Here is a 16,552-nt window from a genome sequence, read left to right on the forward strand (position 1 = left end):
GCTTGATCATTGAAACTGCTTACTTAACAAGGTTTCTTTAGGGGACATGTCATTTTATTACTAATGTATAAATAAGGGGGAAAATTTGAGATAGTTGGAGTTGTTTGGGGACTTTTTTTGGACTCTCCCTCTGGATACATCTTGCCGTCCCCACTGGCAGATGGAAGATTTGGCCACCAGAAGCCTGCTGCTGTGTCACTTGAAAGCCACACTCAGCTTTGGAAATTATCAAGCGTTGGGGGTGTGTGTAAGTGCTTGAGACTAAGTAAAGTTTAGCTTTAAGGGAAAGCACTCTTGTGTTGTCCTGTTTGTGCCAGCTATCTATCAGTCATGTCTCCCCTGATTTATTTCCTGGCACCTCCTGGCACAGAGTAAAAGTTACCAAGAGCTTTGGGTTGAAAGAACCCCGTATAACAAAGGGTTACTGGCAAATACCACTAGATGAATCTGCCAAGGAAAAGTCATCCTTCATCACCCATGTAGGGGTGTATGAATTTAATGTGCTCCCTTTCGGGCTGCAAAATACATCTGCCACCTTCCAGAAACTTGTAGATAGTCTCCTAGTGGGATTGGGAGAATCTGCAGTAGCCTACCTTGATGATGTGCCCATCTTTTCTGATTCATGGGCAGAACACCTGGAGCATCTGCAAAAAGTCTTCGAGCGCATAAGGGAGGCAGGACTAACTAAAAGTGCATAAGGGAGGCAGGCTAAAAAGTGACAAATAGGCCTAAACAGAGTGACTTATCTTGGACACCAGGTGGGTCAAGGAACTATCAACCCTGTACAGGCCAAAGTAAATGCTATCCAAAAGTGGCCTGTCCCAAAGTCAAAGAAACAGGTCCAATCCTTCTTAGGTTTGGCCAGATATTACAGGCAATTTGTACCGCACTACAGCGAAATCGCTGCCCCACTGACAGACCTAACCAAAAAGAAACAGCCAAATGCAGTTCAGTGGACTGAAGAGTGTCAGAAGGCCTTTAACCAGCTTAAAGCAACACTCATGTCTGACCCTGTGCTAAGTGCCCCAGACTTTGACAAACTTTTCCTAGTAACCACAGATGCGTCCGAGCGAGGTGTGGGAGCAGTTTTAATGCAGGAAGCACCGGATCAAGAATTCCATCCTGTCATGTTTCTCAGCAAAAACCTGTCTGAGAGAGAAAGCCACTGGTCAATCACCGAAAAGGAATGTTATGCCATTGTGTACACTCTGGAAAAGCTATGCCCATTCGTTTGGGGATGGCGTTTCCACCTGCAAACCGGCCATGCTGCGCTTATGTGGCTTCATACTGTCAAGGACAATAACAAAAAACTTCTTCAGTGGAGTTTAGCTCTCCAAAATTTTGATTTTGAAATAAACACATTTCATGAGCTTCTGACAAAGTGGCTGATGCACTCTCCCATGAAAGTTTCCCAGAATCAAATGGTTAAAATTATCCTTGAAATGTGGAAGATATGGTTATTTTTATATATTCAGTAGTATATCTAAAGGTGCATGTGTCTTATTAACTCTGTTTTCTCCTAAAGCTCCAGGAAAGAAATCACAGTCAGTGTGGAGCAGGCTGTCCAGCACTGTCTATGATTTGGGGGGGCATGTCATAAATATACAGCTAAGGGTAGCATAAAATCCCGCCTTTACCTGTAAAGGGTTAATCAGTTCAATTAACCTAGTTGGCACCTGACCAGAGGACCAATGGGGAATGAAGATATTTTCAAATCTGGGGGGGGGGGGAGAGAAAGGTTTTGTTTTGTGCTCTGTGGGGGCTCTCTCCAAGACAATGAGAGAGACCAAGCAAGTAATCCAGCTCCTACTGAAATGATACATCTAATATTACAGAAATACTAAGTAATAGCAAGGAAATGTTTTAGATCATCTTTTGTTTTAGCTTGTGAATTTTCCCTGTGCTGAGAGGGAGGTTTATCCCTGTATTTTTGTAACTTTAAAGTTTTGCTTAGAGGGAAATCTTCGGTGTTTTAAATCTTATTACCCTGTTAAGTTACCTTCCATCCTAATTTTTCAGAGGTGCTTCTTTTACTTTTTTCTTTATAATAAAGTTCTGGTTATTTTTAAGAACCTGATTGATTTTTAGTGTCCTAAAAATCCAAGGATCTGGTCCGTGCTCTCCTTGTTACCTATTTGGTTGGTATATTATTCTCAAGCCTCCCCAGGAAAGAGGGTGAAGAGGCTTGGGGTGGGGAGAGAGGATATGTTGGGGAAACAGGAACTCCAAGTGGTCTTTTTCCTGAATCTTTGTCTAATACACTTGGTGGTGGCAGCAGTACCCACCCAAGGACAAGGAAGGATTTGTGCCTTGGGGAAGTTTTAACCTAAGCTGGTAGAAATAAGCTTAGGTGTTCTTTCATGAGGGTCCCCACATCTGTACCCCAGAGTTCAGAGTGGGGAGGGAATCTTGACAACTCCTTAAATGAGAGTTTTGTTGTGCCCAATACAGAAAGTTTGTTGGTGCCACTATTTTAGAGATGGTACGGTAATTGTCTTTCCTTGGGTACTGAGGCCACAGGTCTCCAGAGTACCAGATCAGGTGTGTTACCATGGCTCATGTGGTACCACAGAGGAGTGTCTGAGTATGTTGTCAGTATCGATGGTTGGGAAAGTGCAGAACACTTCCTGGATGGGAGTTTTGTTGCATCTGGTACCAAAGGGTTTCTCTGTGCTGCTCTTTTAGAGATGGTCTGTAATTGTCCCCTCTCCTTAGGAGGTGGTACCTTTGCCTCAGAGCCTGACTGTGGAAGCCCCTGTCTTCTCCATGGGGAGGGTGCCACAGAGCAGAGCTCACAGCAGGGGGCCCCTTCTGGGTGCCGTGCTTCAGAGGTGGCCGGTCTGGGGAGCCCCACTGGCTGGCCAGTTGCTCGGAGCCCTTTTTACGAGCCTTTCTGGAGTGGGGGGTCTGCTGGTGTTTTTTTTTTCCTCTCCTTTTCATGAATTGACCCCTTTTGAAGTGAAGGCTCCGGGGATGATCCCGGGTCAGCACCAGAGTCCCCTGCAGACTGAAGTGTTTTCTCCATAGGGAGGAGTTTTAACTTCAGCTCCCAGCTCCTGTGAGGTTGCCGTTTTAGCTGTGGCAGGTAAAGCACTTCTGTGGGGCTCTCCCAGGGACAGGGAGAGTGTCAGGCCATTACAGGAACTGACTCCTGGCAGGAGAGTCACCGTTTGGAGCAGAGAGAGCCAGACCTGCCCCTGGGCAGGGGGTTGTCATCCTCTAGCAGTGAGGAATGCAGAAGAACATCTTCTTTACTCTTCTTCTTTTTAAAGTGGAAAAAAAAACAATTATGAGTCTACTAGATGCTGGGGAGGGGGAGAATGCCCTCAGACAGGGCAGGAAACTGAAGTTCTTTTCCTCTCTCTCTCTCTCTTTAACCCAAAGGAATAAAATAAAATAAAGAAACACCAGCCTAACTACTTTTAAGGAGAACAAAGATAACAAAACAAACACTGCTTATGCTAATGATACATAAGGAAGGGACGACTGCTTATTCCATTAAGGCCAAAGGCGGTAGAGAAGGAAGTGAGGGGGGTTTGCCCGTGCAGTGCTAAATAGCCTCGATGCAGACCATAGGGAGGGAGGGCACATGTGCGGGCTAAATGGACACCGCTACCAAAAATCTCCGATCAGTGGTGCAGGGGAGCACATACACCTACCATGAAGCACCCATAGAGACACTACTCGAAGAAGTTACATATTACCCTACCCTTATCCCCGTAACTATTAGTTGAACAAAACATCCTTTTCCATTACCCTATCATATTTCCATTATCCTAACATTGCGTATCTTAGGTCGACCTCCCCCCCCACCATGTACCCGTGTAGACCAGGGCTTAGAAATGTGTTTATGTAGTTACATAAGAGATCGGTGTGTTTTTGTACCATGCTCCCTGGTCAGGAATGTGCTTACTTGGTGTTAGGTAACACCTGTGTTACCCCATAATTTGAAATTTCTGTCTGTACCCCAGAATTTGACAGTACTGCAGTCAGCAATTATGTATGTTCAGCTACAGCCAGCTGAAAAACAAACATCACATACCTAGGAAAATCTTAGGCCCTGAGAAGCAAGACCAAATAACTGCATGTTTACAGTTTTGCTATCAGAATGGGAGAATGGGATAAGAAGTGAATTTATTGTGAGAATAGAAGGAGTATTTGGACAGAGATCTCAGTCTTGAATACCTAAGACACCATTGTTGTTATGATTAAAAATGTTTTGATGATAAGATATAATGAGTAGTTTTGCAGAAAGTAGGAGAATTGGTGACCCATTAGGAGTTACTATGGTGACCCACTAGGAGTCAGTATAAGTTATGTGCTTTGTTTGAAGTTAGCTATGAAAGATTAGGTGAAAGAATTTGCTTTGGAGCAGTCCAAGGAAACTTTCTTTGGGCTAGGATCTGACACCTAACTTCCCCAGCAGCTAGACAGAAGATAGCCCCCACCCCACCACTGAAGCCTGGCCCCTGATTCCTTGAAAACATCTCTTAGCTTTTAGTAAATATAAATGTTTTGAGATGTTCTAGATCTCTTGCTACAGCACATGTGTGTTTGTGTTTGAGATCTAATGAAAAAGTAGTTTTAGGTAAAAACACTCTGATTTGTATCAGTTATACATCAGATGGGTGAGCTGTTTCCCCATTGATTTATTCCTGACACTGCCTGGAGAGAAACAGTTCACTTACCACTGCTTTGGGTTCTGAGAAACCCCAGGTAACACCTGGTGTGTTATTATGTTGAGAACTTATAGATTGAAAATAGTGTTTCAATTTTAAATTTGACCAGTTTGAAATAAAACATTGCAAAAAAAAAAAAAAGTGAAAAATACCTGAAATGGAGAAATAAAATAAGTAATAATCAGAAAAACATTCATTTTGATTGGACTGAAACATTTAAATTGGTTTAAAACAACTTCCTTTTGAGTTCTTTGATTTAATGAGCAATCTAGAAAAAAAATGTTTTGGTTGCAATTGAACCAGATTATTGGTGACAAGTATCAGAGGGTAGTTGTGTTAGTCTGTATCCACAAAAACAACGAGGAGTCTGGTGGCACCTTAAAGATTTATTTGGGCATAAGCTTTCATGTGTAAAAAAACCACTTCTTCAGATGCATCAGATTATTGGTGGGATTTTTCTATTCAGCCCCGGAACATTTTTTTTCTTAATAATTCACTGAATGGAACATAAGAACATAAGAATGGCCCCACTGGGTCAGACCAAGGGTCCATCTAGCCCAGGATCCTGTCTTCCGACAGTGGCCAGTACCAGGTGCCCCAGAGAGAATGAACAGAACAGGTAATCATCAAATGATTCATCCCATCGCTCATTCCCAGCTTCTGGCAAACAGGCTGGGGACAGCATTCCTGCCTGTCCTGGCTAATAGCCATTGATGGACCTAATCTCCATGAATTAATCTAGTTCTTTTTGAACCCTGTTATGGTCTTGGCCTTCATAACATCCTCTGGCAATGGGTTCCACAGGTTGACTGTGCGTTGTGTGAAGAAATAATTCCTTTTCTTTGTTTTAAAACTTTGTTTGTTTTGCTGCCTCTTAATTTCATTTGGTGACCCCTAGTTTGTGTGTTATGAGAAGTAGTAAACAACACTTCCTTATATACTTTCTCTATACCAGTCATGATTTGATAGACCTCAATCATATCTCCCCTTAGCTGTCTCTTTTCCAAGCTGAAAAGTCCCAGTCTTATTAATCTCTCATACGGAAACCGTTCCATACCCCTAATCATTTTTGTTGCCCTTTTCTGAATCTTTTCCAATTCCAGTATATCTTTTTTGAGATGGGGTGACCACATCGGCACACAGTATCAAGGATGTGGGCATACCATGGATTTATATAGAGGCAACATGATATTTTCTGTCCTATTATCTATCCCTTTCTTAATTATTTCCAGCAAGAACTAAAAAAGGAAGAACTAAAAAAAAAATCATTATTTTAAATCAACTGAAATGTTTCAATCATCGCAAAGTGCTTTTGTCCCTCTTGGTTTTTTTTAATGAGTTTAGCCATTTTGGTGGGGTTTTTTTTCATTTTTTTCTTTTTTGTTTGTTTGTTTTAAACTGGCCAAATTTAAAATAAAAAAACAGTTTGAATCAAAAAGTTGAAACAAAATATTTCACCCCTTTAATTCCATAATGCTCTGTGGTACTTGTTTTCTATTAGCCTTAAATGGAGACAAAATAGGATAGCGTCTATGTGGGGATTGATTTAAGCCACTTTGGGTACCTTATCTGTGCATTTCCATATTTTCACATCTTTGGATTTCTCATAAGTGCAACCTTAGATTTGAATTTTGAGGGTTTCTAACTTTTTAAACATGCTATCATACTTGAAAGCTATATATATATATATAACTGATACATGACTACATCCTTAACTTTACTATAACAAAGCTTATTTGTTTTTCTCTAGGAACAAGTTTTAAAATTAGAAAATTACAAGAGTTTAACCAACTAAGTTTTGGTCCTCTGTAACAGATGGCAACTAGCCACATCAAGTAAACTACATTATATCTCTTTCATTTTGCTTGTTCCCTACAAAGTGTGTGTGTGTGGGGGGGGGAGTTGGAAAGCTTTTTGAACTCTGATTAACTCCTTTAATTTAGGGTGTCAAGATTAAGGAAACTTGTCTGATGAACTTCAAACTTTGTAGAAAAATTCTACTGGCCTTCAGATCTAACCTCCCAACTGGTAGGTCAGTAGGGTTTGTAACTGAAATGTAGGGCCATGTTCACCAGTACACTATGGCTAGAAAGCAGCCATACACCCAGCACAGTGCTAAATCTGGCCCCTGGAATCTGGCAACCTTAACTATGGAGCATTTGCCACCACTCCACAATATCATTTAAGATACTAGGCCTGAACCACCATGTTGTTACATCAATTTTGCCCTGGTGATCCAAGTAAACCATTGTAGTCACATCAGCATAAAATTCTATAATGGAGTGGTGAATCACACCCCAGGTATTCAAAGAGTGAGATCAAAGTTCACTTTTATCTGCCATAGTTTGCTTTCGTCTCTAATGATCTTTGAACCTTGTCATGTTGACTTATTGTTGATGTAACATGTACTTTCATTGTCCAACAGGAAAACTGTTTTCTCTCTGAAAGGGACAGATAAAAAGAGAAAGAGTGTGAACTAGTTCCCTTTCTCAGCTGGAAGTTAAAAAGCAGACACAGAGACTGGATTCCCTTCAAAGAGCAAACGTAAGTCTGAACATGAGCACTATTGATAATAAAAACATCTTCTGTTTGATTGTATTGTGAATGCAATGGTTTGAAACTCTAGTTAAATTATGATTTTTCAATCATTTTTCTTCATCTCTTTGCTTAATTTCACTTTCCTCTATATAAAGTTTTGTTGATCACCCTATTTGACTAGCATCATACCCCATCATGATATTCCAAAACATCTCAATATTAGAGCAAAAAAAACTAATTAAAAAAGGAAATCTGGTTTTTTTAGTGATACTAGTGCTACAAGTTTGCATGACATTTTACAGAAATAAGAGAAGCCAAAAGACTATTCTGAGGAGGACCAAGTTATAGCTCTACAAAGAGAATATAAACTAAACTGTTACTGATTCTCCATTACCTAATCTTTGTTCATCCAGAGTGACTAGAAAGTAAGTAGCCCATTACAATGTCATGCTCGTACCAAGGTGGAGGAATACTGTACGCTTCCCTTAGTTCTTTCCTTCAGAAAAGGTAACACAAAAACCGATGCCTTTTATTTGCCCATTTTAAAACCTCCTCAGTTGAAGGAACATGCAAGGATTTTTGCTGATATTTTTGGTGAAAATTGGTTGAAAAATAATTAATCTAATTATTTCTTTAGAAAGGATTTGTAGCAATACTATTTAGGAATGTGCTTATTTAAGTCTGCTTCAAGTATATTAATTAACACCACAAGCAATGACAGAGAAATCAGAAGTTGAGGCTATGTCATGCCCATCAGAACCAATTGCCAAATAGTAGCTCAATATAGTCATTACACTCCATCACACCAACACACAAACAAGCTCCATACACACACCATTCCATTTCAATATTATTACACATTAAAGAACTGAAAACCAAAAATTCTAACCCCGTGTATAGGAATTGTGTAGTGTCCCTTTAAATAGTTTCAAGTATCAGAGGGGTAGCCATGTTAGTCTGAATCTGTAAAAAGCAACAGGGGGTCCTGTGGCACCTTTGAGACTAACAGAAGTATTGGGAGCATAAGCTTTCGTGGGTAAGAACCTCACTTCTTCAGATGCAAGTGAGTTCTTACCCACGAAAGCTTATGCTCCCAATACTTCTGTTAGTCTCAAAGGTGCCACAGGACCCCCTGTTGCTTTTTACAGATTCAGACTAACATGGCTACCCCTCTGATACTTGAAACTATTTAAAGGGACACTACACAATTCCTATANGTTCTTACCCACGAAAGCTTATGCTCCCAATACTTCTGTTAGTCTCAAAGGTGCCACAGGACCCCCTGTTGCTTTAAATAGTTTGTGAGCCTATACTCTATACCTGTTACTTTGTTACAGAACTTCTTATGATTGTACAAATGCAGTATGTTTGTATATAGTTTAATAATTTGTGTTGTATAATTATTTTCTGATTCTTTGAATATCTAAATGTAAATGTCTGTGGTTTTTATAAAGTAAAAAAAATGTTTGGCATGAGATCAACTTTGCATCCTTTGCTTGCCTTGTATATGGTATGACTGTAAGTTTAAATCAAGAGCTTGATTCTTCCTACCTATTTTACATGAATTGCTGTGTTTCACCAGCACAAAGCATGGAGAAAGCTGGATTAAATGATGAGCTGGGGATTCTCCCAACATGACCCTATGTCACCTTCTCTTCATCTCTGGTGTAGAGTGCATGTCAGGAGTGTGGCCAGGGAAGGGTGCCTGGCTGAACCCTTATCATACGTTCAAGATCATGGGTTGATGAAGCAGTCCCGTGGGGGCATTAACAGCCAGTGCAACTTATTGGAGCTCCTCTCACCACTAACCGCCAAAGTGGAGCAGGATGTGAAAGGAGGCTTAAAGTTACCTTTGAGACCCATCCTCTTCTGGATTCAGCCTAAATTTTCTTAGTAAGTTCTAAATACAGTATCGCTCCAGCTGCTGTCCGGCCACACCCAAGTTGTCTGAGCATCATTTTTCTAGAGCTCTCCAATGGCGCAGGACAGTGGAGTGATGTCTGGGGCATGAGGCCCCAAACGGGATGTTTTAGAAGAACTCTTTGGGGATTCAAGGGCGATCCCAGGTGTCCATGAGTAAGTCAGATGAGAGGCCCTTCTAAAGCTGGAGGCAAAGGGTAAAACACCTCTTATTGGCTACTGTGCACCCTGAAAACAAACAGCACTGGAATAATGACCTCGCCACACGCACATGTGCCTAAGTGAAAAATGGATAGTGTAAGCATCAGAGACAGACAGCATTTAGTGAGAGTTAATAAGATCAGTACATGGAAGAAGGAGAGCCAGAATTTTTTTCAGAGGCAAGGAACAGGAAGGCTAGGGGCACATAGACCAGAGCCTAGGAGCATGGGAGGCAGCAGGTCGAGGCAACATAAGTGTCAGGGAGGGGGAGGCTGCAGCCCCTTCAACCCCCAACATGGTCTAGTGCCTCGGAGGACTTAATTCATAGTCTATGTCTATCTACAGTACTTATGTGGCCCTGATCACCTCAGTATCTAAGCTCCTCAAAACACCCCTGTGAGTCAGGGAATAGCTCCCTTTCACGGAAGGAGCCTCAGGATAAAACGCACTAAGGACCAGATTTGTAAAAATATCTAGGAGTTGTGGCACTCATTGTTGCAAGTCTAATTGACTTAGGAGCCTAAATCTCATTTTCAAAAGCGATTTAGGCACGAAGAAGCCAAAATCCCATCCCCAGCGCACTAACTATTGGCTATACAGAGATTCAGGCTCACCGTAATGTTATCCCTCTGAACCACTGAAAGGGGGAACTAATAGACAGAGCTGGAGGAGCCATGCCCTGTCCCTGCTGCTCAGGGTCAGCACTGCATCCATGTCACAAGGGACTTGGAAAGTACCATCAGGACTCTACAGAGAGTGGACACTCTGCTGCATCTCTGAGGTTTGGAGGTTTCCTAACTGCTCTGATCCACACAGTCACAGACCTATCAATTTCCCTAGAGACAGGCAGCCCCAACACCACAGTGTACAGTGATTAGGAGTAAGAGAGAAATTCTCCTTGTCACTGGAAACTGCAGACACCATTGACATTCCCACGAGGGGTCAAGGGGAGACAGCATAGCCTGGATAAGTAGGAGATGGCTATTACAGATGTGTGTGACACAGAGATGGCATTCACAGCTGAAGGTTGGATACCCAGGATCAAGCCATTACCCCATGTCATGGATTCACAGGCCCTGTGATCTCTTGGCTCCGTACGGTCACTGGGAGGAACTAATCTTGAAGCACCTCCCGTTCACACTGTGAGATCCCTGCAGCAAGTCCACCTGCATGGAATGCCTGGGGAAGCCTTGCACTCCCCCAAAGTGCCATATACCCCAATTTTGCAGTCAGCAGTAACTCTGAGCCAGCATTGTAAAACAGAAGGTTTATTAGTCAACAGGAACACAGCATAGAACAGAGCTTTCAGCAAAGTCCATCTTGGGGGGATCCAGTGCCCTGAACTTCCCTGAGTCCCAAACAGGAGACTGACCGGTTCCAGCTTTCTGACCCCAGAAACAACTGTTCCCCCTCCTTGTTCCTTTGTCTCTTTCTCAGGCCAGCAGGTCACCTGGTTTGCATCAACACCTCTGGCTGATTCTTGCAGAGGAGGTGGCCCAGCCATCAGTTGTCAGGCTACAGAGTGTAGGGGGAAACTGAGGCACACACACTGTAATCAGAGAAGACATTAAAAACATTCCCACTTCATCACATCCCCCCTCAGCATTCTCCCAATTCACAACCTGAAGCTCACAGCTCCTGCTTTGTGGGCCTTTGCACAGAAGCTCATTCCCTAGTGGGGCATTTCCTTAATGACTGTGATGATCTGTGGTTCTTTTTAGTTGTGCTGCTCATAGGCTTCCCTGTCCTGGTCCCCACCCCAGTAGGCAAGGCCTCCATTACTACTGTAGATCAGAAAAACTTTGTCCCAGTGAGAGTATTGCTGCACTTGGGTGATTTGTCACTTATCCTGTGAACCCTGAACTTCATCATTTCACCTGGATTGTGCCCTTATCAACTGGGAATTTACTGCATAGCTGGCTTTATTGTTTAAATGCAGAAATGTCCTAGGGCAGGGATCGGCAACCTTTGGCACGCGGCTCACCAGGGTAAGCACCCTGGCGGTCCAGGCTGCTTTGTTTACCTGCCACATCTGCACGTTCAGCCAATCGCGGCTCCCATTGGCTTCGGTCCGCCTCTCCAGGCAAATGGGGGCTGTGGGAAGCGGCATGGCCCGACAGATGTGCCCGCAGCCCCCATTGGCCTGGAGCAGCAAACCGTGGCCAGTGGGAGCCGTGATCAGCCGAACCGGATGCAGCACGTAAACAGATTGGCCTGGCCTGTCAGGGGGCTTACCATGGTGAGTTGCATGCCAAAGGTTGCCGATCCCTGCCCCAGGGGTTTCTTTTGCCTGTTACAAAGATTTTTGAAAATCTGCCTGCTTAAATGGCAGATATTCAAAGACACATATGGAAGTAGGGTACGCAAATCCCACTGACTTTCAATGGGAAGTGTGTGCCTAACTCCCTTAGGCTTCTTTGAAAATCCAAGCCTAAATCTCCCACATCTTTGTATGTTTTTTTGCATTAACAGTTAAGGAAAACAGGATGCTGAAAGCTTACACTCTGCCTTGCATTAAATGTAGATTTAAAACTTCACATCTACTTATATTGCAAGAGAAACTGTTTTACGCAACACATTTTTTCAATGTACAGAATATGGGACTGAATAATTAACACAGATAAATGTGAAGATTTTTTTTTCTTTTATAGGAGCCAGCATAACAGAATGCAAGAAAGAAATGGGTAAGTCTGAACTGATTTTCAACACTTTAACTGAAACACAAAAGTTCTCACAAAAGGAGAAGTGGACAACATATTTCTTTAAATAAGTGTATCTTCCCTTCACACATAAATATTTGTTACTGGCTATGCAGTAGCATAGCAGAACAATTGTTAGGCTCCAAGAGTTGCTATTAATTAATTTCTAGACTTTTGTTACTCTTTCTCACTCTCTTTGAGTAGTTTGTTCTGTTGGAAGGACATTGCTTGGTAAAGGGATTTATATGGAAGGATGGGTAAAGGATGAAAGTCTGGCATTCCTAGGAGGTAGAACTAAGGTTGTGATGCTTGGTCTGTGGTGAACAGTAATTTATGGTAATGATAAAGTGTGATTTTTCTGACTTTGATTTCTTATGATGTACAATTTTGATAATTTATCAAGCTATTTAGATGCAAAGTGATTTTACATTCTTTTGTTTAACTTGTATTAAAACAAGGCTGTGCCAACCTAAATATATATCATTTCTATTTCTGTAAATTTTTATTTTTGTTTTCAGAGAGTGTTAACACAGAAAAAAGTCTACCCTTCAGGATTTTTGCACTCTTGAGCTTCCTGCCACAAAAAATGTTCATGTTGCGAGGTAGGGTTAATTGGAATCTCAAGTGTTTCTTTTCTTATACCTGGGAGATGACCAGCAAAGTCCATTGTACAGTCTACTGAGGACAGACCTGTAACTAGAGGAAGAAAGCCAGAGAAGCAGGTTATAGGAGAAGTAGGGACAACATTGAGTGGTGATGGCAAGGAGCAGTAAATTAGTGTGGTGATAGGTACAAAAGATCAACTAAATAGGAGAGGATATGGGGGCAGAGCAGGGATTGCTGGGGAGTGGGGCTGCAGAGGATCATGTAAGTTATAGGGGAAGAAAGGGAGGAAAAAGAATGAAATACGTATTTATATAGTGCCTGGGGCGCTGCAGTAGAGGATGGGCTGAAGACAGGAGGATGAGTATAAAAAACAGGCTAAGTTCAGGTATGGGATATGAAGGAAAAGCAAAAGATGGATGGCGGTCAAACCATATATTGTTGAGGCTGATGGATTGGGCAGAAAAGATATGAGTGGAAGCAGGGTGTGGGAAGGCAGCCAATGAGAAGGGAACAGAATTCTTTTCTCGTACTCCCCATCCACCTCCATCAGTTGTCTCTTGTCCTATAATTAGATTGTCAGCTGTTTGGGGAAGAGACTGTTTTTTGCTCTGGGTTTGTACAGCACCTAGCACACTGGGGTCCATGACTATGATTGGGGATCTTGAGCACTATGGTAATACAAATAATAAGAAGATGGATTAATGGCGTGGAGCTCAGAGGGTGGATTGATAGCAATGGGATCTGAGGGGCAGAGAAGTCTTCAGTTGCTTGAGTATTCACTGGGTATGCAGAATCAAAAACAATGGACTGCAGAGACTAGATTGGGGAAACATGGTTTGATTAGTTGATATCAGAGGATGAACTGTTGGGGTTGGGGGATAATGGGAAAGAAATGGAGGAAAATGAGAAGAATTGGAGTCCCAAGGGCAGAGGTCCCTGCTGACAGATACTGCTGTTACCAACAGTCCTTGGACAAGCCGCACAAAGGTCTGGAGTACTCTGACATGCCACAGCTAATCCCACTCCCTGGCACATTCACACAAAGGCAGATCACATTCTCTCCCTTGCTGATGATTGAAGCTTCCCTCCAGTCTAACAAACAAGCTTGACAAACTCTAGCAGTCTCAGAAGGCTCTTCTGTGTTGCAGAGGGACTTCACAAAAAGGTGTCTTTGCCCAGATCCTGCACTCTGGTGGCACAGAAATTAACCAGAGTCAGTAGTCATGACACTTGCACCAGAAACCCTGGAGGTAAGTGATGTAGGTACTCCAAGTCATAGATCCACCCAATCTGTGATGCTCCTGTCCCTAGTATTGCAATAGTTTCTAAGAGGACCTATGTCAGTTTTCCAGAACCCATAGGTTCTCACTCTTTCTCCAGGGTAAGCCATGTAGCCTCAGGATGACTTCACACTGGACCTATGGGCCTTCAGAGCCTCCTGCTTCACCCTGTGAACTCTATTCAACAAATACAATGGAAACACAACTGAGGAGACTTGTGAACTCTCCAAGGATTAATGCATCTCACTAAGCTTTTGGAGTGACACTCAAAACAGCATTGTCAAAACAGGAGTTCAGTCCCCTCCAACTAATCTGGTCAATTCCTTTGTAGCATATACTGAGGACTGCTCCTATACTTGAGAGGCCCCAAAATCTATGAGGTACCAAGGTAATTCAGTCACCATGTGGCGGGGCAATGACTCACCGGCGCAAGCCTCCTGCTGGTGGTCCTGGGAATTAGCTCGTTCCAGCCCGGAGTGCCCTCTGTAGGCTGGTGTCTCACTTCTATGTTATGGTTCTGCCCCTGCAGTAACCCACTGTCTGGGTCTCCCCATCCAGGGGAAACCCCAACCTCCTATCCCCACCTTGCCTCAGTGGCTACTGCCAGTCATTATCTAGCCCCTGTTCACTGGGGCAGACTGCAGTCTATAAACCACTCATCATCAGCAAGGGGGGTTGGACCAGTTGCCTCTGCCTATTCCTGGGCTGCCCCTCTACAGCCCCAGTACCGTTTGTGGGTCCTTAACTTGACCTGCAGCCTGGGGTTCTGCTAGGCTGGAGCTCCCCAGCTCCCTCTGCCCTTCCCCAGCACTGCTTCACCTCAGGTACCCTGCTCAGCTTCCCAGGCAGCCAAGTCCTTCTCTCTCAAGCTAAAGAGAGTGTCTGTCTCAGCCTCTGGCCCTCAGCCCTCTTATAGGGCCAGCAGGTGCCTGATTGGGGCATGGCCGCACCTGTGGCTGCTTCCCCCAATCAGCCTAACTTCCTCCCACACACACACACAGTGGGTGTTAACTTTGCTTAGATATCTAATCAAAGTGATGAAAACTCTGTACTGAAAACTGACATCATACTCTTTTGAAGTCACAGTCCCTCTTTCCAAATATAGTACATTATTTAGCAGACATTTCATATAACTTCCAACTGAACTTTGCGGTGGAAGTCTATTTCTATATAGTGTTTTCAGTGTTTGTGTGTACTGGTCCCAAACACATCCGGGGCACCTTGTGCTAGGTAGTAAAGACCGGGAGGATGTTGCTGTGAGTGCCTTAGTTCAAACACTAATTGGTATTAGATCTACCTGAGACACCAAATAATTCAGGATGCATTTGGGGACAAGGTTTTTTAAAAGAACAGGGAGGGCCCATGGTCTGCAACATTTCATCCTGCCAGGTCTTAGGCCAGCTATGGTGTGTCTTCACCATCACACATCCCAGACCTGCTGCTTCTCCAAAAAAAGGAGGTTCTTCAGGTCAGGCACACAGAATAGGCCAACGTTTAATGCAGCCTTGACAATTCTCCTTCTCCTTTCCAATAATTCCCGCATCATGCCCTTGCCCATTTCTCCTTCTTCACCCCACACTCACCTTCCCATCTGTCCCAGGCTTTCATTCCCCCAGTGCATGCACACTAAGAACTTCCCTACAGTCCAGCCAAATTACTGGGCTTCTCTGGAGAAGGGAGAACTGTTTCCTTCCTCCATGGGCTGGCAGATGGAGAAGACCAATTGGTGAGACACAAAGGTCAGTGAGCTGAGTGAGGTGGCCATGAGGAAGAGGAGAGAAGAAAATCTAATACAGCTGATATAGTGGTTACTTTCACATGTTCTGTGACTACATGGCAACTGATTGAGGTGGTACAGTGCCCCTGGGAATATGGCAATTGTTGGCATCCTACTATGTCTGTACCCACACTGACCTGGAGAAACAGGTCTGTGGCATCTCCACCATTAAATTCTGTAATCTGTACAGTGTGTGATGATTTACTATAATGTTTAAATGCAAAGTGGACTCTACATTCCTCTTTTGACATAAAAGGCACCAGGCTATACATGTCTAGTGTGTGTGTATAGTCATATAATAATTTTTCAGTTTGTGGGAAGGCAAAAGATATTCCCCAAGGGTACCAGAGCTGTGAGGCATGAGGCCCCACCTGTCCTTAGTACAAGGAAGTCTTGTTTGTGCCTTCCTGTATCCATCAGCCTCTGGGAACAAAAGCACAGCCTTCCAAGCCCCCTCAGGCTTTGCTCTATCTGTAGAGGTAGAGATGGGTGCACATCAATCACTGCAGGGAGTGTTTCCTGCAGTATCTAGTCCCTGGTCCACTGAAGGCTCACAGAATTACAAGGGCAATTCGTTCAGCAGAGTGATATAAGCTTCGTTATGATTGCATTGCATCATCCATGACTTCTAGGAATAACATGATGCAATTCATATCATGTATGACGCAATACCAGCTTCAGACTGCATCATTCATTGTTTTGCCTAAAAAGCAAGAACTGTCCAAACCCAGTCATAGATTTATTCATAGATCCAGTCAAAGATGTATTTTAGTCATTTCTGGTTTAAATTGAGATCCCTTCCCTTTATAACTCACTTATCCTCCGCCATTCCCAAGTCAAGGGTCGTATATA

The 16,552-nt window shown here is 43.2% G+C and overlaps 1 protein-coding gene across 9 annotated transcripts in view; it reads left to right on the plus strand.

Annotated features, from left to right (window-relative positions):
- The first annotated feature begins 6,613 nt into the window (after positions 1–6,613).
- The window catches only part of LOC117870353 (ret finger protein-like 4A), a 39,630-nt gene continuing 29,691 nt past the window's right edge, over positions 6,614–16,552 (plus strand). For 2 of the 9 annotated variants that reach the window (XM_034757484.1, XM_034757489.1), the window contains exons 1-5: positions 6,619–6,707; positions 7,105–7,223; positions 11,990–12,022; positions 12,556–12,639; positions 13,792–13,893. In XM_034757484.1, coding sequence (XP_034613375.1) covers positions 12,019–12,022; positions 12,556–12,639; positions 13,792–13,893 — 190 coding nt within the window. In that variant the 5' untranslated portion in view covers positions 6,619–6,707; positions 7,105–7,223; positions 11,990–12,018. Of the gene's footprint in view, positions 6,708–7,104; positions 7,224–11,989; positions 12,023–12,555; positions 12,640–13,791; positions 13,894–16,552 lie in introns of all 9 variants that reach the window. The other 7 variants (XM_034757488.1, XM_034757491.1, XM_034757487.1 and 4 more) reach the window with 6 other exon arrangements.

Source organism: Trachemys scripta, unplaced genomic scaffold, assembly GCF_013100865.1.
Source record: "Trachemys scripta elegans isolate TJP31775 unplaced genomic scaffold, CAS_Tse_1.0 scaffold_26, whole genome shotgun sequence".
NCBI classification, from domain to species: Eukaryota; Metazoa; Chordata; order Testudines; family Emydidae; genus Trachemys; species Trachemys scripta.